Raw genomic sequence first — 26,575 nt, 5'->3', positions numbered from 1 at the left:
AGAGAACGAATGGAGGGGTGTTGAGAGAGAAACCAGAGGCCCATGAGAGACACATCTGGCTTTGTAGAGTAGAACAGATACTTGGAAACATTAAGGCTTCATTTCCCTAAATGCAGGGCTTACATGACAGATACAGTGTTGACATGAAATCCCATAACAAGAAAATGATTCTCTCTTTTAATCCTCAGAGTCCAGGAAAAGCCTCTTTTGCTGACGTCTTAGATAAACAGGCAGAACAAGTCTCGGGCTGGAAGCCTTCAGCAGACCATGACGCTCAGACAAAACTTAATAACATTGTTTTTATAGCAATTATTCTTACATGCTTATTTATGGCAATTATTACTGGCTTTCCCTTTATGTTAGTATCATAAGGTCATTTTTTTTCCTGTTTCTTTTTTTTTTTTTTTTTTTTGCCATGCTGTGTGGTTGTGGGATCTTAGTTTCCCCACCAGGGATTGAACCCGGGCGGTTGGCAGTGAAAGCACGGAGTCCTAACCACTGGACCACCAGGGAATTCCTCATAAGGTGGTTTCTTTTTTTTTAATGCATTAATTTAAATAGGGACGCTAGGGTGATTTAAGGGAAAAGTATTAATAGAACATGAGGAACATGGACAGGGCAAAAAAGAAAATCACAAAAGAGATATGCAAATGTGTGAAGTTAAGGCAGCACTGAAATAGGGAGAAAGATGTGGGCTCAGTCTAAGAAAGAACTTTCTAATCACCTAGGTTGTGCAGACAGCCTGGGCAACCTCTTCCGGGCTGTGGCAGAGAGGGATTCAGGCGTAAGATGGCCACGACTGGCCATGATTGGCTCTCTCATTTGACCCCATCTAGGCTTTCCTCCGCTTCCGGCCCCAGGAATATGACCTGGACATCCCCGGGGGGCCTGTGGTGCAGTACTGTTACCTGGCAAGAGACCTGCAGCTCCAGGCCTTCCCTGCGTTTGTGAGTAGAACTTCTCCTTTCATTTTTTTAGGCAGGTGGCAGAGCCTATAAGAATAATATTTAGAAGACAGACCCTTTCCACGATCATCACATCCATGACAGTCCGGGGTAGTCAGCAGCGCAGAGATTATTATTAGTGCATTTTCCTGATAAAAATAGCCCCAGCTAAAGATTATTGCGCTTTGTTGTCTGCCAGTCAGTGTGCTAAACTCTTTACATTCTTTACCTCATTTAATCCTCACAACACAACTTACAGGATAGATACTATTAATAGCTCCATTCTGCAGTTGAAAGCTTGAGGCTCAGAGAGGGTGACCTCCCAGTTTATTCACATGGTCAGGGGGAAGCTAGGATCTGAGCCCCAAGGAATATGCTTTTGACCACCATTCTATAGAAAAATTTTTTCAACATCTGTGCACAGTGACCATATTAAGAAATGACATATATTGAATACTTATTCTGTGCCAGGCACTCTGCTAAATTTCTTACATGCATTGTCCCCATTTTTCAGATGGGCACATTGAGGCCCAGAAAGGTTAGATATCATGCTAAAGGTCACAGCTGGTCGTCGCATGTGGGACAGGAGCCTAGTCCTGCCCACCTCCAAAGCCCCTTCCCCCTGTGCCTACCGTCTGCCACCTCCTTCCCCCACTCCCAAGCTCACCTCTTCCCACAGAAGCAGCGGCTGGAAGCCCTGGTGTGGCAGCCATTGTGCAGCCTGGCCAAAGCCTTGGCCGGCCCTCAGAATCTGATCAAGAAGCGTCTGGACAAACTACTGGACTTTGAGAGGGTGGAAGAGAAGCTGCTGGAGGTGGGCAGCATGACCTACGAGGAGGAGGCGGCCCGGCACACGTACCAGGCACTCAACTCCCTGCTAGTGGCTGAGCTCCCACAGTTTAACCAGCTGGCCATGCGGTGGCTGGGCCAGATCCTGTGCACATTTGTGACCCTCCAGAGGGACCTTGCAGAGCAAGTGCTGCAGAGGACAGAGGGCAGCTTGGCCCAGGTAAGGCCTCTGGGACTGGGATGCCAGGCAGGGCCTTCTTGCCCCTTCTGCTGGCTGTCTGCAGGGGATGGGATGGAGTGAGGTTGGGCATTCCAAACGGGCCATCAGGTGCTTAGGAGGAGGCCTTAGGAGGGGACCTTCCGGGTCTTTCTCATGCCTGTTCTCCCTCCATTAATAGAGTCAAACCATGAAAGCAAGGGTAGAACTGGGACTCCAGGCCACTCCTAGGCTCTGGGACTCAGAAGCACAGGAGGCTCTGCCGGGAAGATACAGGCCTTGGGGCCATTCCCTGGAGTGTATTAGAAGTAGGTAACAGAAACAGGGTCCTTTCTACACAGTCAGGAGTAAATGTCTCCAGTGGTGTTCCTGCCACTGTTACTACTTCTAGCAGCTGCCTCCTCGTGAGCACTTACTGGGCACCTTTGGAACACTTTCCATATATTGTCTCACTTAATCCTCACAATAACCCTACAGAGTAGACATTATTATTATTCTCATTTCAAAAGGAAGCCGGAGCACAGAGGTTAAACAGCTTGCCCAAAGCCACACAGCTAATAGCTCAATTTGAATCCTGGCAGTTCAACTCCAGAGCCTGAACCACAATGCCCGACAGCCTATAAAAGGAGCCTTCTGCTAAAAGCATAAATAGATCACAAAGAGGTTTGGACAAACCTCCAAGTACAAACTTTGATTTTAGAATTTTGAAGACTGGGGTTGGTATAGGAAAGAACACTCAACTGCCCTTAAGTCTCTCTCTGATATCAACATCAGAGCTCAATGGCCTGTGGGGCTAAGCTCTGGGGAAATTTCCGTACTGCTCATACCACATGCTGTCTCCTGTGCTTCATGTGTCCTAGCTCAGCTTTCCCCATCCAGTCTGTTGCATAAAAATCCCTCTAAAATTTGCCACACCCCATCACTACCTTCCCAGCCCATAGTCCTACTCTACATCTGCAGCCTCGACTTCCAGTGCACCACTTCTGAGTGTGACCACAGTCCCTTTCCACAGCCTCCTTCTTCAGCCTAGAATGTCCCTCCCCATCGCCCCAGTGCCTGGCGTATGGTAGGACCTCCCCGAATATGAGACAAATGAGTGAATCTCTCCATGAAGCTCTCAGAATCCTCCTACTCCAGATGGGAGGACCCATCTCCCCATCTTCTGTACTCCAGCAGCCCTTAGGATGTACTTCTGCTCAGCACTTATCAGAGCCTGCCTTCTGCTGGGGTGATGAACGAAGCTGTTTCCCCTCATTGAGCTTTTCTTCTTTTTGGCCCTCACAGCATTTAGTACAGAGTTCTGTCTCATTCACTCTTTTTGAATTAAGCCTGAGCCCTCTGCAAAAGAAGCATTTCTCTTTCCTGAAGGCAGAGGGTAAATCTGTTTAGGTGATCTTTTCATTCTCTTCTTATCCTTCAGTTTTCTCCCCAGGGTGGCCAGACCCTTTTGTATTTAGAGTGGGGTGTGCAGGGCTGGGAAGTGTTCTAGGATAAAGTAATGGGGAGGTCAATTTCATAACAACAGAAAGAGGGTATTTCTTTTTGTCTGTTTTTTCTTTTTTTGGCCACACTGTGCAGCGTGCGGGATCTTAGTTCTCTGACCAGTGAACCCTGAACCCCTGCGCCCTGCATTGGGAGGACTGAGTCTTTACCACTGGACCACCAGGGAAGTCCCAGAAAGAGGGCATTTCTTGATTGATCCTGTAATACAGAATGTTAGGGCCTGTCAGTGATAGATGCCAGCCTCCTGTGTGTGTCCCATGGCCCATTCACCTGGACAGTCCTGTGGAGCCTGGGAAAGACCCTGTGGTAGAACCTCAATCTGTCTGCATCCTGGGGGCAAGGGAAAGGCTCCGTGTTAGAACCAAGAGCGATGACTTTGGTGACCAGCAGAGAGGACATGTCTCTGTTAGCTGTGGGACCTCAGTCACTCCTAGGCTGTCTGCTGAGAATGCAGGATATGTCCAACAGGGCCAAGGTCCTGGGATGGAGCGTTGTTCAGACCTCCTCGGGTTCTAAATCAGTTTAGGCATAAAGAAGAACATATTGACCTGTGTTAACTGCAAGACCCAGGACAGGATCAAGTCTCTGGCCCAGCTGCATTCAGTGCAGACAATGTTGTTGGGGCTCTGACTTTCACTCCATCTCCTGGCTGTTTCCCTCTCTGGGTTGGCTTTATTGTCAAGCAGGCCTTGTCTGCAAGTTGGGAGAGAGTGGCTCCCAGCAGCTCAAAGCATTTACCTTTATATCTCAGAATCTAAAAGTCACCCTCTCATTCTCAGCCTTCATGTATTAAATCTGATGCAAAGATTCCGATTGGCCTAGCTCTGGTCTATTGTCCACTCCCTGACCAATCATGGTGGATAGGAAAAGGGATGCCATGATGGCCAGTCCTGTGGCCAGGCACCAGGAGGTGCAATACCACTGGACCCCCATAGAGGGATGCTCTCTTAAAGGAAGGTAGGGCAGTAGCCAGGCCAAAACAGCAGCTGACCAAGACATAAAGGCCCACCCTAACATATCTGGGGCTGGAGTGTGGCTGTCAGGGTCTCCCTGTTCCCTCTCTCCCAAGGAGGGCTCTGATGTGTCTGTCCCCACCCAGCTCCCCCACCACCACATCTCTGGGTCGGCCTTCAGGGAGCTGGTGGAGGATGCACTGGGCCAGATGGGTCACCAGCTTCGCTCCTTTCAAGAGAACTTTGAGAAAGTGCTGCCACCTCCCACCACACAGGTAAGTGTCCCTCCTTCCCCTGCAAAGACTGTCCAGCCCCTCACCTGCCAGTGGAGAGAGGTCAATCCCCTATTTCCTTTCCCTTTTCTTTCCCCAGTTGTTCCCTGTTGCCCTGGAAATATGTTGCCTTTCCCTCTCTCCTTTCTCTGTGAGCTGAGGGTGAGGGTCTGGTGGGAATCTCTCCCCCCACTGCCTCCAACACACACACAAGCACACATGCTCTTCACGGCCAGTAAGCGTAAGAACAGGTCAAGAAGAAGGAAACCCAGACATTTTACTATTGAGTGAAATTAGACATCATAGTGGCCAAGTGGCATTAACACCCCGAAACCTGGAACTTCTTCAAATTTTTCATCAAAATTTACCCTGTTGCCTCACCCCCTTCTCATGGAGCCTGCTTAAAGTACCAGCATTCAGGATGAATAAAGAGTTTGAATAAGAAGTCATTTATGTTTTCTTTTTGCTATGGAATTTTTAATTGCTAAGGACAGTATCTCAGCTGCATTGTGGTTTACAAAACTTTGGCCAGCCAAAGCCTTTTTTTTGGTTAAGTATTTTTCTCTAAAATATAATGAAAGAGTATCTTGCAGAATTCTTCAAGAATATATAAAACATCATATATATTTTAAAAGTAACTGAAGTAGCTGAAGGGAGAAGGGGCTCCCAGAGTATGATGAAACCTGGGTTTGAGAAAACTGGAACTATATTCAGTCACACGTGAGATGTGAAGTAAAGGGTCAGGAGAAAGAACCAAGATTCCCCAGAAGGGAGAAGGGGGCCCTAGAGACATAGGGAGGCAGTAAAGGAGCCCAGCAGAGCTGGGAAGATACAGAAGGACTTTGCATCTGACCAGAGCACAGAGGACATCAGAGACCATCAGAGGTGTATGTGAGCTTCAAGTGGGGCTGACTTCTCCTGCGGCCGCAGCTGTGCCCCCACTTCTTCCCGCACACAGAGACGCCCCAGCAGAGGGCTCATCGGGGCTGCCTTACGGCTCTGCAGCTCGGGGCGAGGAAGGGCACAGAAAGCCAAGAAAAGACCACTCAGATGAGCGGTGGAAACGTCTGTCATTTTCTACTGAAGACAAAATAATGTTTTTCTTATTGGAAAAGCAATCCATGCTGACTGCAGGAAAAAAGAGAAGATACAGACAAATAAAAAGAAACAAATGGGAACATCATAGTCCCGATGTTGCAAATGGGTAGGAAGAGACCCCCACGCCCCCATCCCCAGCCCCGCCCCCACTTTTCCCACCTCTCCTCCTACCCACACCTGCAACACACACACACACACACACACACACACACACACACCCCCTCCTATAAATTCCTGACTATTTGGCTAATAGTCAGGAGTGAGGAGTGAGGAGTGAGGTGGCTGCCCAGGACAGGAGAGTCCCAGTGAGATCTTTACAGGCCTCTCTGGTCCCTCCAGAGCGTGCTGCTGTCCTCTGCACAGGTAGGGGCAGAGACTTGAGAAAGAAGAGGAACGTTTGCTACCCCATATTCGAGTTAACACCACCATTCTGAAAAAGAGCTATGCTGTCTCTACACTTCCATTTGATCCTGATTCAGGAACCGATTGGAGGTAGGAATAATGGCAGAGTCCATGCCCAAATGTCCCTCTGCCTACCTCCCTACACCCAGCACCTCCCCACCTGGAAATAACCATATAGAATGTGGTGAATATATACCCATCCATATATATCTAGTGAGAGAGAATATATAATAAATCTATATTCAGCGTTTTTAGTTTCTTCTTTGTCTTACAAAAAGGGGACAATTACCTGAGTCCCTTCTTGTTGATACTTTTGCTGGAAGCAGTGAATGAAAAAACAGAGGCAATGCCCAGAGATTGTTGGATACACCGAGAGTACACTGAATCATTCTCTCCACCTAGATGGCAGTTTCCATCAGGGTAAAACTGTTTCTACTGTGCCATTCACAAGGATTGCCATGCCTTGTGCATGGTAGGGGGCTCCATAAACACTTGTGGACTCACAATGCATGGAATGGAAGACCACATTCTCTTTGTTCACATGTGTGTGAGGGTCTGCATGTGCTGGCCTTGTGCTGGCTGTTGAAGATCCCAGGTGACTAAGGCCTCGTGCCCACATGAAGCCCATAGTCTTGCTCATCGGCGTTGAAAGACTTGTGTAAGGCAGCTTAGCTTAACGTTATGGACAGAATTGAGGGCCCAGTCCTGGAGTTCTGTAACTGAGAGATTCAGAAACTGACTTAGGATTGTATAAAACACAAGAAGTTTAAACCAGACAAGGATTTTAGAAGTTAAGGTAGAGGTTTCTTCTGAAATGCCTTTGGATGCCAAGAGCATGTGTTTCGCATTGATCCTGACTTAGTGAGGGGACTGATGCCCCTGGGACGGGCCGATGGGCAGCAGGGGTGGGCTCGGCTCAGGATTCCTGGCTGTCAGCACATGGGCCAACATTGACACGCGCTTTAACACCCCAGCTCCAACATCTGTGTCTTTCTCTGTCCTTTTTCTCCCAGCCACTCCTTCCGGGGGCTGAACGCCAGGTGCAGGCTCTCCTGAATAGGTATGGCGCGGGAAAGCTGTACCAGGTGACAAGCAGTATCAGCGGGGCTGGGACTCTGGACCTGACCCTGCCTCGGGGCCACATCGTAGCCCTCCTTCAAAACAAGGACACCAAAGGCAACAGCAGCCGATGGCTGGTGGACACTGGAGGTACGTGGCACTTCACGGGCACTTTCTCTCCCTTTGGGAAAACCACCCAACGGGAGCCAGTGGGGAGACACAGGTACTCTTGTGGGCAGAGGTCTGCCTGTGCAAATCTAGGCTGGGAATGAACGCAGGTGAACATGGAGGGTTTGGGGTACAGCCCGCTTAGTGTAGTGCATGAAACGCCAAAAAGAGAAATTCAGTCTTACGTTGCAACATCCGTTATCAAGCACCTACTTTGTGCTGGGAGCTGTGTAAGGAAGACAAAGACTGCCTTGGGGACCTCACAGATCATTGGTGTAGACAGGTGTGTGGAGAGAACTTCAGCATCACTTTGAAGGTTGGAGATATGCAGAGAAGGGATGCTTCAGTCCTGCCTGCGTGGACAGAAGTCTGATGTCAAGAACGAGGGAGGTGTTATTCCGTTCCCGCTGCACTGGTCATGTCCCCGGGTGTGCTGCTCAGGTGTGGGGGCCCCAGGAGGGAGCAGGGCAGGAGGTGAAGGGCACCATGAACCCAGGAGGAGATGGCCCAGCGGAGTGTCTTCCACAGAGGGCCATGAGACCCACAAGATGAGGGTTACACGGGATTCTTGGGAGGGGATCTGCAGACAGTTTTTCCCCTTCAGACACTTTCTTTTAATTCAGTATTTTAATGTATTTTAGAAAAAATATAATTGTACAGAAACCCTATTCATTATTATTTAATAGAACACTAAGTTTTAAAAAGTGAGTTTATAAAAAAATTAAGGTGGTACAAATCTGGCAGGAATCATGAAAGGGCAAACTCCTGACTCAAGTTGAGGAACAGCTGAATAGGGATTAAAACAAGGCCCCTGGGGTCAAGAGGAGCGGGTTTGGATCCCAGCTCTGCACTGCACTAATTGCGTGATCCTGGAGGAGTTGTGGAGCCCCTCTGAGCTCGGTTGGCTCAGCCATAAAATGGAGATAACAATACTGACCTCGGGAGTTGACGTGAAGACAAGGCAATCAGATGCCGGCTCTGGCACCGAGCAAGCTCTCAGGAGGTGACGGCCATTCACAATGACAGCAGCCAGAACACCACTGGAGTAGCTGTTACATGAGAAGGAACTGGGGGCACTAGGAGAAGAGAAAGGCAATTTCTGCCTCCTGGGAAGGGCAGTCCTGAGGTGAGGAAGTAGCCTTGCTTGGAAAGGGGACCCATGTGCCAGCAGCAGGAAAACAGTTTTCGTACCACTCCGAGGAAAAACTTTTATCTCCGCCAGAGCTGTTCCGAATAGAGTAGGCTGCCTCTGCGGGGAGTGAGCTCCCTGTCACTGGGGTGGACAGCAGAAGCTAGAAAGAGCAAGTGCAGAGTGGGGTGGCTGGTTTTGTGAGGTTCCACGATGACCTTTGAGGTCCGCTTTCGTGCAGAGAAGCTGTGTTGGAGGCATTCACACGTGAGTGGTGGTGACTTCCTCTATCACTGAAAGGGATGGGAGCGTGATCCGCAGCCAGATAACATTCTGTATGTCCTGCAGGACATCGAGGGTACGTGCCCGCTGGGAAATTGGAGCTGTACCGCATGCTGCCCAGTGAGGAGGAGCTCAGAGGGCAGGCAAGGCCTCCCAGGGACTCCCACCGTCAGACACCAGCGCCCACCTCAGCACCGATCCCCTCGGTCCCAACCGTGACCCAGGTGAGCCTGGAAGAGCGGCGGGCGTTCGCCTCCCCAGGGCCATCTGGAGCGGGTCTTTGATTTTCCTCCTGTCCAGAGGGGCTACTGCCCTATGAGGCCAGGGCCTTGGTCAGTGGCCGCACCAGTGTCCTGGCCAGGGTAGGACCTGGAGGACGGAGCCTCTCGTCCCTGCCACATCAAGAGCAGAGAGCTAACCCCTCACTCCACATTAGCAGGGAGCAAGTGGGATTATTTCGTTCGTTCACTTGTTCATGTATTCATTCCTTTATTCAGTATCCTCCGGGCACTGTGCTAGAGGAGAGAGACGATGAGGAGAGTCAGCCTTGGCCCTTGCCTTCCTAAAACGTATAATCTGGGAGGTGGGGAAAACAGCGATTAATAAAATAATCAGATAAATAATCATAAAGTTCTGTTAGTGATAAGTGCCAGAGCCTTAGGTGTGGGAGAGGTTCAGGGAAGGTTTTTTTTCTGAGAAGAATCATGCATTTGCTCAGATTTGAAGGGTGGATAGGAAGTAATTGGATAGAGGATTGTGGATGGGAAGAGCTTCCGGGAACGCGTGTCCAGCAAATGCGAAAGCCGGGAGGACAGGGTGAGTGAGGAACTGAGTGGAGCCAGCAGGGTGGGGCCGTGAGGTGCTGCTGGAGAGGTGGGCGGGGCCAGCCAGCAGGGCCTGTGGCCTTGGCGAGGCTCTCGGCTTTCTCTTAAAAGCCATGGGAAACTTGTACGTGCATGTTTGTCACAGCACTATTCATAACAGCCCCAAAGTGGAAGCAACCCATGTCCATCAACTGAATAAACAAAATGTGGCACATCCATGCGATCAAGCATTGTTCAGCCACAGGAAAGAATGAAGTGCCAACACGGGCTACCACGTGCAGCTCGGTAGAGACGGCCACGTAATGTGTGATTCTCTATAGGAAATGTCCAGGAGAGACAGTCGCATAGAGACAGAAAGTAGACCAGTGTTTGGCAGGCGCTGGGGGCAGGGGGAATGGGAAGTGACTGCTAACCAGTCTAGGGTCTCTTTTTGGGGTCATGAAGATGTTCTGGAATTAGTGGTGATGGTGGCATAACCTTGGGAACATATTAAAAACCCCTGAATTGTACACTTTGAAAGGGTGTATGTGAATTATATCTCAAAACAAAAAGTGATGGGAAGGGGACTTCCTAGGTGGTGCAGTGATTAAGAATCCGCCTGCCAATGCAGGAGACACAGATTCGATCCCTGCTCCAGGAAGATCCCACATGCCGCGGAGCAATGAAGCCCGTGCACCACAACTATTGAGCCCATGTGCTGCAACTACTGAAGCCCATGCACCTAGAGCCCATGCTCCACAACAAGAGAAGCCACGCAATGAGGAACCCACACACCACAATGAAGAGTAACCCCTGCTCGCTGCAACTAGAGAAAACCTGTGTGCAGCAAAGAAGACCCAGTGCAGCCTATAAATTAATTAATTAATTAATTTAAAAAAAGTGATGGGAAGGCTTTTTGGGGCAGAAACGTAGGGGTGTCGCTGTGAGAGCTGATTGAGGTAGTTAGCTGGCTGGCACATGTGAGCCTCAGAAAATGGAGGCTGCACTCACAGTTTTAAAGGAGGAGCTTCACAGCTAATGTACGAGCAACAGAAAGGACCCAGGCCCAGGGGCATGAGCCCAGAGGCTTGCAGTAAGCAGCTGGGCGATGCTACTGGCCAGGGTGGCCAGGGGGGCCTACAGTGGGCAGGAGGGCTGCAGAGAAGCCTGCGGACGCTGTGATGTACAGCTGTGGCACATGCTGGGAGGGCTCTCAGGCCAGTGCCGGGAGCATTAGCTAGACATGGTATACCAGGGCTGCCTCCTGCTGGACATACCCACCCATCAGCAGAGGACCCACAAGGATCCCACCAGAGAGCCTGGCCACTCAAGTCAGCCCCAGCGCCAGCCAGTGTGGATGTTGTCCCGGCATCCCACACCCAGGGCTCACGTGGTGAGCTTAGCTGTCCATCTGCCCAGACACATCAGCCGCTTCCTCTTTGTTCATGGGGCTGCTCAGTAGGACTCATGTGGGGTCATCCCAGTCCTCCCTTGCCTCTGGTTGTTCCTGAGGCTTGGCCCACAGTAATAAAAGTCATGGTAAAAATAACTGAAGCAGGGAATTCCCTGGCGGTCCAGTGGTTAGAACTTGGCTTTCACTCATGAGGCTCCAGTTTGATCACTGGTCAGGGAACTAAGATCCCATAAGCCACATGATGCGGCCAAAAAAATAATGATAATAAGCAAAGCAGCCTGTATTTGTTGAGCCCTTATTATGTACCAGGCACAGGGATTCGTTCGTTAAATTCCTGCAGTTACCTGGTGGGAAGGATATCATTACTTCTGTTTCACAGGTGATGAAACTGAAGCCCAGGGAGGTGAAATATCAGCCTAAGAAATGCCCTCCCCTCCAATATTTTTTTGCCTTTCCCTAAAAAATAATCAGGTTGCCCAACCTCCCTTCTGTCTCTACTGCAAGCTGGGAAATTGGCCTGGGCAGATGACACCCTTTGATCTGAGGAGGGTGGTGGGGAAGGGGTGCTGAGTCCTCTGCTCACTGAGATGGCAGCAGTGGACTCAGCGCACCCCTTCTGAGGTCAGACAGGCCAGCTTCACTGCTGTGTGGTTTTGAATAAGGTCCTTGACTTCTCTGAGTCTCAGTTTCCTTATCTGAAAAATGGGGCAAACAGAATGATAGGCTTGTGGAAGTCAAAACCAGGCAAAGAGCCTGCCACATGGTAGGTGTTAGCAGTGGAAGTAGCCGACATCTTTGGACAAAGGATGTATTTGGGAGGCAATGACTGCCAGCGGCTGAGTCGGGAGGGAGAGAAGAGGATAAACAGCTTCTCTGGGTTGAGTTTGTCTGTCCTCCCACCCTGACCATTTCTGTATCATTCCCCATGTGTTTCAGGTGGTGGCCGTGTACCCCTTTGTGGCCAGAAGCAGCCATGAAGTGAGTCTGCAGGCAGGCCAGCGGGTGACTGTCCTGGAGGCCCAGGACAAGAAGGGGAACCCGGAATGGAGCCTTGTGGAAGTGAACGGGCAGAGGGGCTATGTGCCTTCCAGCTTCCTGGCCAGGGCTCCAGGTCCAGCTCCATGGGGCTGGAGTCTGCCATCCTAGGGTGCCATCCTTGGAGCCCAAGTTCCAAGAGGCTTAGAGGCTGTGACCCTGGGACAGGAAAGGAATACAGAGAAGGTGGGGGTAGATAGGGAGATCAGGCCAGGGTGGGGTGAAGGGCAGCCAGAAGAGGTAGGTGGGCCTTGCAGCGTGCCAGGCGTGGGTGGACATGAAAGGCTCCAACCAGAACAGCTCATTATGTCTGCATGCAGAGGGCGTTCCAACCAGAGTCACAACACCCTGGATGGCGGGTCACAGCTGGTCAGCCAGAACTCGCTTATGGCCAATCTTACCTGTGCCCCCGTCCAGTGCCGCCCACAGGCGTGGGTCACCCAGGTGAGCGTTACCTGTGTGCTGTGTGGTTGGGTGCTGGAGAGTCCAGAACCGCCTGGCCTGACAGTTCACTTCCTTCCTGTGGTATAAAGAGACACCACCGCCGACCAGTCAGCTTTTATTTCTCCACCCCGGGAGCTGAGTTATCTTGGGCGATGAACCCCTGGGAGCCCTCTCTCGCGGGGGAGCGAGGGCTTGTCGGGGCAGTGGAGACGTCCCGGGAGACTTTTGGCTGGGCCGGGGAGTGGGTGTGAGCAAATCACGATTCTGGAATGTGTTTAGGCAAATGCAGAGGCTGCTCAGGGAAGAGAGGATTTTTGAGGGTGTGTTGGGTGGGGTGTGTGAGCCTGTTGGCAGCACTTGTATGCTGCTGCTGTGTTCTCTGGACTAGGAGACTCACAGAGGGGCTTGCAAATCAGAGAGGAAACTCTGTGAAGCAGGTAACTAAAGGCCTGGTGGGTGGGTAATGACTTGGTTTCCTGTTTCTGGAAGAAAGGGAGCCAGGGGAACCCCTGGTGGTTTCAGGAGGCTGCTGAGGGCCTGGAGGCAGTAGTGGAGGTGAGGTCAGTTGGCTGTGGCACCTCAGACATAGGACACAACCTCAGTTTTCCCATCTATAAAGACCTAACTCATAGGCTTGTGGTGAGAATGACATGATGCTGAGGATGTGGAAGCTTCTTGCAAATCATGAAGTGTGATATAAATGTAAATTGCAGGATGTGCAGGACATGGTCTCAGAATGGCCACAGCCGTCAGCTGGCCACTCCCCACGCCCACGGCCGTGACCAACGTCATTAATCAATGTGGCATCCTTTCCCATAAACCCAGGATCCCTCCCAGTGCTGCATTCTAGGTAACCAAACTCTTGAACTTGGTGGAATCAAACTTACTGTCATCCCTTTCTAGAACTTAGAAATTGAAGCCCCTCAAGACAGTTCCTATTTGAGGAATACAGACCATTGGGGTGTAGCCGCTGTTGGATCATCTCTAGGTTGTCGCTTTGAACTCAGATAAATTGCAAGATTAGCAGGAGAGGGAAAGGTGATCCAGTGTAACTTTTAAAACAAATTACAAATCTTGGAACCAACCCACATTAGAGTGTGTGTAAAAATATGTGGCAGTTTAAACTTAATTCCAAGAACATCTCTGTATTGTAACTGTGGTGCCTAAAACTGTTAGCTCTGGTTTTTGGAGAGCCTTTAAGACGTGTATACAGGTCTGTGTCAGTCTGTAACTTACCTCCTCTGGGCTTGTGAAAGCATGAAGGCTGCATCCATAATGCAAGAGAAACCCAGTCCCCACCATCCCTCTCCCAGCACCAAATTCACTCTCCAAGATGCTCAGGACTCATTTTCCTTTCTCTTCCCTGCTCAGATTTCTGATACAAACTGGAAGCACAGGGGAGCAGATAATAAAATAGGATCCAGTTGTGTTTCCACAATACTTATGAGAGCCTGCTGTGTACGAGAACCCTGGCTCAGGGCTTTTCAACGTGACTGCCCACTGCTTGCACTGGGGCAGGTTTCAACTATGACTGAAGCCAGGATCCCACTCAGAGATGCTGATGTAATTGGTCTGGGGTGTGGCCCAGCTTCAGGAATTCAGAGAGCTCCTCAAGTATTTCTAGTGTGTGGCCAGGGTTGGGGATCTCTGTCCTAGATACACAGTGGTGGATGAGATAGACCCAGGGTCAGAAGTGGTCACAAGCTGTGAGCTAGGACCTGCCCCGTCTGAACTTTATACCTGCTCAGATGTTTCAAACAGGCAGCTTAAGAGGAGGTTTGAAGTAGTACAGCCTGTTCTGTCAGGTCCAAGAATGTATATTTATTAAGTGCCATTAAAAGGGACCTGAACAAAACCGGATGTTCTTGTACGCATAAGGGAGAAAACCGAAATACACTTGGAACCAAATCTATCTCATGAGTGGAAAATAAAAATGTATTCAGTAGCACATGGGTTATGGTTTCTCATAGACCAGGGGATGAGATTAAAAGTCACTGAAGAGGGAGGCAATGCATAATTGAGAAGACGGAGAATGGCCTGAATCGTCTCCAGGGGACTCTGTGTAATGTGCCTCCGCTCCCCCACCCTCACCCCCCACCACCAAATGCCTAGAACTATTGCACTGTGTCTTATTTATTTCAATGCTGGACTGTCACATATTAGACTTACAAAGGTATTTGCCTGTGAATTGAACAAGACTTCTAAGAGCTGAAGATTGATTCACAAGGGTGTCTCTTGCTCCCTGCAATGGAGTGAGATCTCTTTAACCTTTTGGGCTCCAATCTCGTTTTAGACATGAGGACAAGATTACAATATCAAAGGAAAGACGAATGAATTCTTGGTTAATGTGGTGCTCTCTGTCTAACTTGGTGAATAACTGATGTCAACTATTGGGAATAAAGGACTTAAAGATGAAATGCCGCTGAAATTTGTGTGACTCTAACCATTGGATGGTCAGATGCCCCAGTGTGACATTTGTTCACTAGATACTTGCTATATATAAAAATGGTACCTCATTTATTCATGTGTTTGTTTCTGAGTATCCACTGCGCATCTTAGGTGCCTCCAGGAGTTGCTCTTAGCTTCTGGGGGTGCAGTGAGAAGTCAGAGAGACCGGAGCCCTGTCTCCCAAAGCCCACAGTCTGATGAGGGAGGCAGACAAGGCAAGAGTTACACACACTGTTAATTGTTAGGATAGGGCAAGAACGGGTGCCCCTGGAGCCCAGGGGAGAGGCCAGCCCCTGATTCAGACTTGGTGGCTAGGGAGGGCTTCCTGGAAGAAGTGATATGCAAGCTGATGGGTAACAGGTTAGTTGAAGGTGGGACGGAGGGCACATGCAAAGGCCCAGAGATAAGAGCAAGCACGGCTCATCAGGGAACCGAAATGCTATAGAGCTGGAACACCGTGTGTGTAGGAGTGGTGGATGCAGTGTAAGATGGCTTAGCGAGATCTGCATGGTAAGGAGCTTTGGGGTTTATTCTTGAGGCACTGGGGGCACCAAAGGGTTTCAAGCAGAGGAGTGACACGCCCAGAGTTGTGTTTTGGGATGCAAGTTCTGGTTTATCCCAGAATCTCTTTAAGCATCTGTCACATGCCTCAAGTAATAGATGTGCAATACACATTGCTCAGATAAACAGCCCAGATGGGATGGGAACATCAAAGCCTGCCTCCAAAGAATCTCACAGCCAGCTGTAAAAGACATACGAGTGTCAGGCAGTTACCTGGCACCACAAAGCAGAATGCCCTAGGGCCCAGAAGTGTGCTATGGACCAGGCTCATAGGTGCTCAGACAAGGAGGAGCTGTTGGGTTGCTGAAGTGGTCAGGGAGGCTTCCTGGTGGAAGTGGGCAGGTGCTGGTTTTGTGGGATAAGTAGGATTGGGGAAAGCAAAAGGGAGAGGGAGGACTTCTCAGGCCCAGGGAGGCAGTGCAGTGGTATGAGAAGTGCCCAGCGCTTGACCTTAAAACCACTGAGTTCAAGGCCTACTTGGCCATAGGCAAGTAGCAAACTCACTTATTATGGTTTCTGCATGTGACGTTTGAGGAGGGCCCCCAGCCTGCTCTGTCCTCCTTACTCAGCCCCCAAAATACTCACTGTAGAGTTCTGACTTTCCTCAAAGAGTCGCTGGCTTCCTCCACCAGGACCTACCTTCCAGCAGGGAAGAGTAATTTTAGGGTCTGTTGTAGTAGGCGGAGACTCAAATACCTGGACTAGGGGTAAGAGAAGAGCTGGAGTCCAAGGAGGAGCTACTGCTGGCAACATTGGGAAAAATCCACTCACTTAACCTTGCTCTTCTGTGTTCTTATTGGTAATTTTTGAACTTACATTTCCTGTTTTTCTCATCTGTAAAATGGGTACAATTCCTGTTCTCACAGGGTGAGTGACAGAATTAAATGAAACCCTTGATATGAATGGTGGTAGATCACCACGGGAGCATCACTGCTGTGTAGCAAGGGAACATGTGAACTCTGACCACTAGGTGGCAGCAGGGCTCTACCAATCAGCTGAGATTGGGCTACGAGGTGCCACCTTGTCAAATTGATATGCCCAGGGCAGGTGGTGCAAATGAGAGGAAGGGCCAGGTGGAAGACATTAGGGAATGGCGGGGACTGTGGTGGACCAGGGCGTACACACTCCATCTAAAGGAGCTTGCAGCTTTTTTTTTTTTCCTTTAAGAACTTTTGTTGAGATACAATTGACATACAAGAAACTGCATATATTTTAAAATGTACAATTTAACATTTTTTTTTCTTATTAGTAATGTATATATTGCAATCCCAATCTCCCAATTCATTCCCCCCCCCCCCCCCCCACTTTCCACACTTGGTGTCCATATGTTTGTTCTCTACATCTGTGTCTCTATTTCTGCTTTGCAAACTGGTTGATTTTTACCATTTTCCTGTATTCCGCGTATATGTGTTAATATACAATATTTGTTTTTCTTTCTGACTCACTTCACTCTGTATGACAGTCTCTAGGTCCACCCATGTCTCTACAAAAGTCCCAATTTCATTCCTTTTTACAGCTGAGTAATATAAGGAGCTTGCAGCTTCTTGGCTTCAACCAGTGTTGCCACATCAGAATGAGAGTCCTGTGGTGCCAGACATTCTGATTTTTCAAGAGAAGCCAGAAACCAGGGTTTGGTTTTGTTTTTCGTTTTGGTTTGGTTTGGTTTTGGATGTGAAGTCTTCTGCGTGGAGATTGTGTGGGTCACAACAGGTCCCCCTTTTTGCATCTGCTAGAGTGGGGGTTTGCTGTCCTGGTGGAGAATCTCCTCTGAAGAGTTTAGCTTCATATCTGTCTATTCCTGTGAGATGCCTTCATGTGTCTCCACTTCACTGACTACTTCATCAGACATTAATTTTCCTTCCTCGGGTCTCTGGGGAGCACTGTTTCCTTGTAGGCTATTGTTACTATGGTTGTCACCAAAGTTTTATTAGATTGTGGGCCACATCTTCTGACCACCATGAGGATCTCCATAGTACCTATTTCACAAGGTTCTTTTGGGGATTAAATGAGATACTGAAAAAATATCAGTCTGCACCTGGCTCACTAGTACTCAACAAATATAGTTATCATTATTATGGGGACTTTAGAAGGGATGGCATGACATTTGGAAGAAGGTTTGCAGGGCCTGTCTTTCTATACATGGAATGGTAACAAGGCCTGGCCACTCCCTTATGTAGATGAAGCCCCCTGGTTCTGGCTCCTGAGGGAGGTTGGATACAGCCCTTCCCTCAGAGGCTGCTGTCACACCTCAAAGGCATTCCTAGGACCTTCCCTTGTCTGGATCCCTGGTGCTGCCTCTGGGTCAGGATGGGCAGCTTTCCCATCCAGGGCAATCCCAGTCATGGGCAGGAGTGGCCCAGATTCTCCTGCCTCTCCTCAGCCATAGGGCTTTCTCAGTCCACTGCATCCAGACAAGTCAGGCAGGGACTCAGGCAGTAATCAGGCATGCAGATGCACTGGAGCAGCAACTCTGGTCTAGGCTCAGGGCCCTTTGCCTACAGAAACATCTTCTCAGGGTGTTCCTAGGGGACCCAGAAGCTTTGGGGACCAAGGCTCCTTGCTGGAGGCTGCAGTAGCAGATTCAGGAACAGAGGAGGGGGATCAGAGGCCTCATGGGCTCTGATTTATGCTGGGCTCAGGAGCACTAGCTCATGCTGTTCGGTTAGGTCTCAGGCAGCCCCCATGCTTTCGCGACACCTCTGGGTGGTTCTGCTCCCTGTCTTGGTCCGGTTTGTCTGGCATCAGGGTCTGGGCATCCTTGAGGCCTGTGAGTAGAAAGAGAGCTCAGTGGCTGCAGGTTTGGGATGGCCCCGAGCCTCGGGAAGATTGGGCATAGGACTTGCATCCACCCTTCTGAACAGCTCACATCCCCAGAGGTTAGTTATTTGCTTGCCTGCTCTCACATTTATTTCCTGCCCAGCTCGTCCCTGTACTTCAGGGAACTACATTTCCCAGGATCCTTTGTCTCCTGGTGTTCTGGTGGGTTTGGCCAATGGGAGGCACTGGCAGGAGGGAGGAGGGGAGAAGCCAAGATATTTCCCCATCTCTCTGCTTCAGGCAGCATCTCTGCCTTGGCTGGTCTTCTCCATGGTTCCAACTTCCACCGAATGGTCCTTCCCTCTTGGGCTTAGGTCCTGTTGGAAAAGCGTGGCTATGCTTCCAGTTTCTGCCAGATGGCTTTAGATACTGGGCACTAATAACATTGCCCCTTCCCTACGTTCCTCCATCCTAAAGACTGGAGTGACTTTCTGCTGTGGTTAATCCCTGTGGTACGTCTCGGATCTTCTTTCACCTGTGTAACTTCCTCCCTATGTCCCTCTGTTCACAAGGCATAGAGTGGTTCTCCCTGACTGGACAGTGACTCTCCTGCAGCTCAGCAGCTAGGGGTACAAGGAGAGAGTGGGTAGTGCAGCTGGGGGGTTCCCAGGTACCTCTGCCCCTCAGACTGCCCAGACCTCAGAGAAGATTGGGACCATCACCGGGTCTGCTGCACCGTCTCTGGGTCAGGGAACAGTCCGGCCCTACCACGCCCCAGAGCTCTTGGAAGTGTCTTCAGCTGTGGACAGCAGCTGAGTGCGCCACGCGCAGGGGCAGCGACTGCGAAAATCTGCTGAGCAGCCCTTGTTTTGGCCAGCCGAAGCTGTTCCTGCAGGGCCCAGAAAAGAAGGACACAGAGGAGACCCAAGGGGCACTGTGTGAGAGCAGAGCCAGGCTATAGGTAGGAGGACAGGGTCACCTCCTTCCAGCCATAGTGCCTCAAGTCTGGCCCTGGCTCGGGAGGGGCAGTGAGCCCCTGGTCAGTGAGACAGGAAGTGTAGGTGAAGCTTCTGGCCAGGGAAGAGCCTGCTAGTCTTGATTCTGGGGTCTCAGTGATTCTGGGCACGTCAGAAGAGCCTCTGGCCTGGGGAAAGGCCAGTGCACTAAGCAATCTCTGCAGCTTCTGTTCACTTCTCACAGGGCTTTTTGAGGGTTATGTGAGGGAATCCACTTTACATTATTAATCTAGTGCTGGCACATAGGAAGCTCTCAAGGCCTGCAAGCTAAAGAAGAACAAAAAACAAACAAAAAGAACACCCGCAAATCTCAGCAGCAACCGGCCACTGTGGAGCTTATTCGGTAGGCATTTCACGGGATAAGCGGGTGTCTAGTTAGTATTGAGCCCCGGGCTTCTCGCCTGGAACAGGACTGGGGCTGGCAACACAGTTCCAGCTGCCAGGGCCAGGAAGAGGGTCGAGTCAGGTGAGGGAGCTGTGAGATCGGGAGGTCACAGTGATCCCAGGGCACACTCCCCAGAGATGTGGCAGTAGGTACCCAGAACTGTAATGGGGCACTTGAGGACAGGTGTCGCTTTGTGTCTAAAGACAGAGATCAAGGCCAGGTCAGAGAGTGGGCAGTAGGGTCCCAGTCTTTGGGTTGAGGTTCAAGTACTAGGCCCTGGGGATTTAGGGATCAAATCCACTAAAAACACGAAGGTCCTGGCAGGAGGCAGGATTGAGAGCTGGGCACAAGGGACTTCATTTTGAGCCCTGGGAGCTGCTGGAAACCCTCCTGTCTGAGGACAGGGTTGAACCTAGGGAGCAAGAGGGGTTGGACATGGGAGAGGGTCTGGGATGAAGAGGCCGTGGTGGTCAGGAGCCCAGACTTCACATTGCAAAACGTCTAAATTCAAATCCTGACTCCACACTCACCAGCTGTGTGACCTTGTTGAACAAGTTACTTCATCTCTCTGAAACCTCACTTTGCTCTTTGCGGGTAAACCAGGAAATAGTCCTGCCTCAGTGGGCTGTTGGAATGTCGAAATGGGATCACGCATGGAGGCTTTGGCACTGTACCTGGGACATGTGAGCGCTGCGTAAGTGAGCGATCCTCAAAGACACCGCCAGTTTTGCCGGCCCCCACCCCCTCCAAAGTATTCCTCCCAAGCTTTGCTGGCAGGGATGCGGAGCCCGAGTCTTCTCTGGGCTAACCCTCCCCATCCTTTCAACCTTTGCTCTAACGTCTCTGTTCCTGACCCTTCACCACCTCAGACTCTGAAAAAACACCCCCTCACTGCCTGAGCTCTTTCCAAGCTGGAAGCAAGTGGATATCTTAAGAGGCCAAAGGTTGTTCCCCTGGGAACGTAATGTGATCACGTCCTCAGATATTCCCTGGTGATTAGAGCTGCCATCTTGAATTACTTCATCCTCTCAGGGAGCTTCCTCGCCGCCCCAGGCGGAGCCGTGGGAGATAGCCTTGCTGATATGCCTTTGTGAGTATACCTTCCCCTTCTTTTCTCCCCCCCCCCACCCCCCGCATTTCTACACGCTTTTTTCTCAGAGTCTTTCCACCCTTCCGCACTCCTCACCAGAGGCCGAGGCAGAACAGCAAACATAAAAATACAAACACAATGACACGCACACAACTGGAAAAATCTCAACATCTATCTTCTTCCCCTCCACTCTTCCCTCCCCACCCCACCGCCCCGGCCCCCTTCCAGGCACTCTCCTTAGGAGACATGTGTCCCCACCCCCACCTGCAGAATCACAGCTACCAGCCAAGAGCGCTCGGTCCAGACTGACTTTTGCAGGTTGTATTGTGATTATAATGTAGTTTTTGTTTTTCTTAATGTATTACCATACGCACGTAGTACGTTATTTTTAGTAAAATTGAATAGAGAATTTGATTATATCACTGCTTCCCTCAAGAGCCTGCCACACTTCCTTAGGCTCCTGTAAGGGACAGCGCTGACAAATACCTAATCCGCAGCCATGAGCCCAGAGGCGCTCTTCCTGCAGTCCCCCCTCAGGAAACGGTGCCCTCATGCACCCACGCCAAAAACCTGGGATTCACTCTGCTTCCTCTCTTCCTTGCAGTCCGTCAGCAAGGGCTGTCAACGTTACCTCCAAAGCCTTCCTGAAATTGGTCCACTTTTCCCCTCTCTACCACCTCCCCTCTTCTCCCACCTGTGCTCCTGCAGGAGCCTCCAGGCGGCCTCTCAGTTCCCACCCCTGTGCGCCCCCTCCCCCACTCTCTATAGGACAGTCAAAGCCATCCTTTGAAAAAGTAAATTACAGAATGTCACGCCTCTTAAAACTGAACAAAACCTAAATTCCTTGCTCAGACCTAACCAGCCCCTCGTGATGGGCCCTGCCTCCCTCCCGCTGCATCATGTACAACCCTCCACTTTGGACACTATCATACGGCCAACACTTGCTTTCCTCTCTCTATTCCTCAATTACTCTAAGCTCCTTCCTGACTCAGGGGCTCCGCACTGGCCCTTCCCTTGCCTGGGACCGTCTTCCCCAGATCTGCCCGTGGCTGCCTTCTTGCCACAGGTCCGCTCCTCAGTGATGCCTTCGCTGACCACTCTATCTGGGTAGCCTCCAACCCTCCCCATCCCACTATTCATCACCCTGTCTTACTGCCATTATAGACTGTACCACTCCCTCCTATTTTCTTGTTTATCTGCTTGTTGTCTGATTTCCTCATTAGAAAGTAAGTTCCTCAAAGATAACGCTTTTATCCACTTATTCAACCCTAAATCCAAATAATCTTTACTATGTCCCAAATGGAACGTGCTTGTACTAAAAAGTGACTCATAGTTCATCTGAAATTCAAATTTAACTAGATGCCCTGTATTTTAACTGGCAACCCTACTTGAGGCCCATGCTCCCACATCTTGGGAACATTTTCCCAAGAGAATGAAGCTGGTATGTGAAAAATAGAGAGAAAATGAGATATGAGGGAGGGAGAGAGAGAGAACAAGACAACAATAGAGAATGAGTAAACAGAGAGAGAGAGAGAGAGAGAGCCACAGGTAGACCAGTAGACACCGTCTGGTAGTGTTCAAGTCCCACAGTTCAGTGACCCAAAGTCAGTGCCACCCCATCCTTTCTGTAGTTTGTTTACAGGCACCAATAAATCCCCCTTTTGCTTCAAAATAATAGCCAACATTCTTGAGCACTTGTGTGTGCCAGGCACTAGGCCAAGCTCTTTGGGTGCACTATCTTATTTAGGCTGTCACCTCACGGAGTGCTATGAGGGTGTTACTGTCTTTCGCTCTACAGAGGAACAGAGAAGTTAAATAACATGCTCACCTTCATGCAGACTCTAAGCAGCAGAGCTGGGCTTCAGACCCAGGCAGTCAGATGCCAGAGTGCTTGACCACTATGTGGAGCAGCTGTCACTCATCATCGAGGAGCTCCCAAGTGGCTCACTGGACTGCTGACCCTTGAGAGGCAGGGTGGCATCATATGTGGACTTAGAGGCCAGACGAAGCAGGATCAAATCCAATTTCCCTCACCCATGGTGTGACTTTGGGAAAGTTCTCCACTTACTCTGAGCCTCAGCTTCCTCTTCCGTAAAATGGAGTTGATCATAATGGTAGCTACAGCATAGGGTTGATATGGGGATTTAATTAATGTCTGTATACCCACACATAAAAAGCCATTAGATCAGGTACGTATTTAATAAATATTTACAGACATTTTTATTATTTTTAGTTCGTCTCTGATTCCCAGCACAGGGTCCGGCACAAAGGAGGTGCTCATGGTTCCTGCGTGAGTGATGATAAGAATAGAGAATGTTAATGAGAACCCTGATGACTGTTTATTCAGCACCTACTCTGTACCAAGCATTGTGCTAAGCACCTTACACATATCTTCTCAGTCTATCCCTACAACAGCCCTACCAAGTTGGTATTGTCATTCCCATTTTACAAATGAGGAAACTGAGGCATCAAGAAGTCAAGTGACCAGAAAAGCCATGGAGAGAGGTCCAGAGCTAGGATCTCAACCCTGGTTTATGAGGAAAAAACATTGGATCTATGATTGCTTTAAAGAAGGCAGGAAGCAGACGAGATTGCATTGAGATGTTTTCCTATGGACTGAGTTTTTAGTTCTTCCCATTCTCTTCACAAGCTCTTTCATGTCTCTTATAGATTCCCCCGTGTACCTGCCTTTCCATACATTGCTATCTCAATAGATGGGTATAGAGGCCCATTTTATGAAGGAGCCACAGAGAGGTACAGGTATTGATACTTGCCGAAGGTCACATAGGTGTTAAGAACAGAGCAGGTTCTGAACCCAGCTTCATCTGACTCCCAGTCCAGTCTTTGTCCCCTGTACTCAACCTCTGACCTACAGAGAACCACCCCCTGCCCCCGCCAGAGCATGACATCCCTGAGATCTCCCAAAGACACCCACTTTTCACCATCCCCACTGCCAGCGAACCCCCAGGCTATGGCTCACATCCTCTGACTGCGTCTCCTGCCTCCAGTTCCTCCCGCCTTCCTTCCGTCCTTCACAAGGCCACCACCAGCGTCAGCTTTCAGAAACACAGATCTGAATCCAGGACTCTTGGAAGTCCTTCCAGGGTTCTTGACCATAGCTTCATGGTCTGGCCCCTGTTTACGCCTTCCCCTCCTTGAACTCTGTGCTCTGGCTGAGCTGAATCTATATTGCTCTCTCTGGCCCCCTTGGCACTCACTCCTTCACCTGGGTGGTACACCCTCTCCCACTCCCCTCTCCCATTTCCGAGTCATCCTTCAAGTCGCTTCTTCCAGGAAGCCTTCCTTTCTTGGTTCAGGTGCTCTTCCTGTGTGTGCCTCTACTTGAGTTCTTATCCCTCTCTGTTGAAATTGCCTTTTAACTTGAGGGTCTCTCCCTTGCTCCAAGAGGTCAGGGGCTGTGTCTGCCTAGTCATACAGCATCCCCAGGGCTTGGCATGGTGTCAATACCTGGTAGGTGCTCAGTGAAAAGCTGGGGAATGAATGAGGTTCCTTGAGGACATTCTGGTTTATTACACTGAGCACTGGGCTCAATTTGCTGGCACATAGTAGGCTCTCAATACATATCTGTTGAATAGGATAATGAATGAATGTATGAATAAATAAACAACATGATTCAATACCCCCTAACTCCCCCCCAATACACACACACACACACACACACACACACACACACACACATTCTGGATTTGTTCACCCCTCAGCTTTGGTCTCTTGCAGAATAAAGGGGATCCCAACTCCTTGCTTGAATGCTGTGGAATTTTGAGTAGAAAAAAATACTGCTCCTTCAACAGGAAGAGTTTCAGGCGATAAAGGCCTTTCTTGCCAGTGAAGGGAGGAGGCAGAGTTGGGGCCTCAGCCCAGTTTTAGGATGGCCTCAACGGGCCCCAGACTGACTAATAAGGTGTGACATCGACTTCATCCTACGCCACGTCTCCCTAGCCAGTGTGTCCCTGTAGCATCTCCCTCTGCTACAGCTGATGCAGTGCTGCCGCCATCCCCTCTGTCACTGGCAGACAGGCGGGTCATCAACGCCCACGCAGCCCCAGGGCTCAGCGCTCTGCAGAGCCCAGGAAGCCATTTGGCCTCGGGCCAGGATGGGCTTTCAAAGCCAGAAGCATCCGATGTGGCCTGTCTGACGCACCTGCTAAGTCAGCCGCTGGCCCCTCCTGTCCCTATTTACTCCTCTGGCACTGGCCGCTGGGGCGCGGGCGGGGGCTGGAAGCAGGGACAGCATTAGGGGAGCTCTTTGAGGCTCCCCTCCCACCCCACCCGGTTCACTGCACCAAACGCAGGGCTGAAGAATCAGAGCGAAAGGGACCTCAGAGAACAAGGAAATCAGGGCGCTCACAGGAACTCTTGGGGGGCTTTAGGGGCTGCTTGGGGGATAATAGAAGGCTCCCAAGCCCCTCCTTCCACCAGGACGGGGCCATTTTTAGATCTGTTTTGTTTATTTGCTCCTGTAGATTTTATAGGAGGAGAGGGATTCCATGGCTTTCGTGAGTCCTAAAACCAGTGATCTGTCTAGCAGTCATTCCCCAAAAACCTGCCTGTGCATCAGAATCCACCAGGTGACTTGGTGAAAAATACAGACTCTGAGACCTGTAGCATGTTCATCTGCTTAGCACCCATTTCCTCTTCTTCTGAGGAGAGTCCCTACATTACCTTAGAGAGCTGTCACTGCCTCACACAGCCCCGTGTAGTGTGGGTGGTCTCCAGCGGTAAGCATGTTCCCCAGGCCGGGCCAATCACAGAGTGATCAGCCCAGGGGACAAAGCTAGACTGGAGCAGGTAGCCCCAGGTTTTTGGCAGAGGTATAGGGGAAGAGTTGCTCTCTTTTTCAGAGGCTCTAGGCTGGTGGCTGTCAGCCTGGAACTGCTGGCTAAGAATGAAACCAACACAGGGACAAATCATGACAAGGGATGAGAGGAGAGAGAGAGAGAGAGCAAGCTCATGACATGTTATGAGCACCTAGGTCGAGCCGTGTCTGAAGTTTATTCCTCTGGGCTATTCAAATGCATGAGCCAATAAATTACTTGTTTTTTTCTTTTTCTTTTTTCTCTTATTTTCCTCCCTTCCTTCCTTCCTTCCTTCCTTCCTTCCTTCCTTCCTTCCTTCCTTCCTTCCTTCTTTGCTTTTGCTTCAGCCAGTTGGAGTTCAGTTTTTGCAACTTGCAACTGAAAGAGTCCAGGCTAATACACAGACCTCGCCTCAGATCTGTTGAATCATGATTCCCATGGATGGAGTCCAGGAATCTGGATTTTTAAAGAAGCTTCTGCAGAGGTTCTGATACAGTGTCATTACTTTATCAGTTATTGTTTGGACATCATTGAGATCCTGGTCCAAAGATGTACAGGCTAAAGCGATTCTTCCATATGTGGCCATTATAATTGTATGTCAGAACTCAGTCTTGATCCTCACGATAACTCAATGAAGTATGCGTTATTCTTCTCATTTTATAGATGAAAACACTGAGGCCTAGAGAGGTGAATGAATGTGTTCAAGGGCACACAGTAAGTGACAGATCTCACACAGTTAGTAAGTGGTGGATCTGGGCATATGAGTCTCTGAAGCACATCCTCTTTCCACCATCCTGCACTTCCCAGAGTGGCTGTGCAGCTTGCCTAGAGCCTTAATACCTGGTGTTGGAAATGTCCTTTCTCTTCAGAAACTCTTTCAATAAACAAAGCCTACCTGAGTCACTTAGTGTGCTATGGCTACAGTAGGAGAGGACTCCAAAGTGACTGGCCTAAGCAATAAGGATAATTTATTACCCTACGCTCTAAGA

General features: G+C 49.9%; 1 protein-coding gene across 5 annotated transcripts in view; it reads left to right on the top strand.

Moving 5' to 3' along the window:
* ARHGEF37 (Rho guanine nucleotide exchange factor 37) overlaps window positions 1-14,927 on the top strand; it is a 52,094-nt gene extending 37,167 nt beyond the window's left edge. For 3 of the 5 annotated variants that reach the window (XM_057731279.1, XM_057731298.1, XM_057731307.1), the window contains 6 exons: window positions 837-947; window positions 1,624-1,953; window positions 4,553-4,681; window positions 7,192-7,387; window positions 8,883-9,040; window positions 11,970-14,927. In XM_057731279.1, coding sequence (XP_057587262.1) covers window positions 837-947; window positions 1,624-1,953; window positions 4,553-4,681; window positions 7,192-7,387; window positions 8,883-9,040; window positions 11,970-12,179 — 1,134 coding nt within the window. In that variant the 3' untranslated portion in view covers window positions 12,180-14,927. The remainder of the gene's footprint in view (window positions 1-836; window positions 948-1,623; window positions 1,954-4,552; window positions 4,682-7,191; window positions 7,388-8,882; window positions 9,041-11,969) is intronic. The other 2 variants (XM_057731289.1, XM_057731318.1) reach the window with 2 other exon arrangements.
* The last annotated feature ends 11,648 nt before the right edge of the window (window positions 14,928-26,575 follow it).

Source organism: Hippopotamus amphibius, chromosome 1 (assembly GCF_030028045.1).
Source record: "Hippopotamus amphibius kiboko isolate mHipAmp2 chromosome 1, mHipAmp2.hap2, whole genome shotgun sequence".
In the NCBI taxonomy this organism is placed as follows: Eukaryota; Metazoa; Chordata; class Mammalia; order Artiodactyla; family Hippopotamidae; genus Hippopotamus; species Hippopotamus amphibius.
This window is presented reverse-complemented; position numbering and strand designations above follow the sequence as displayed.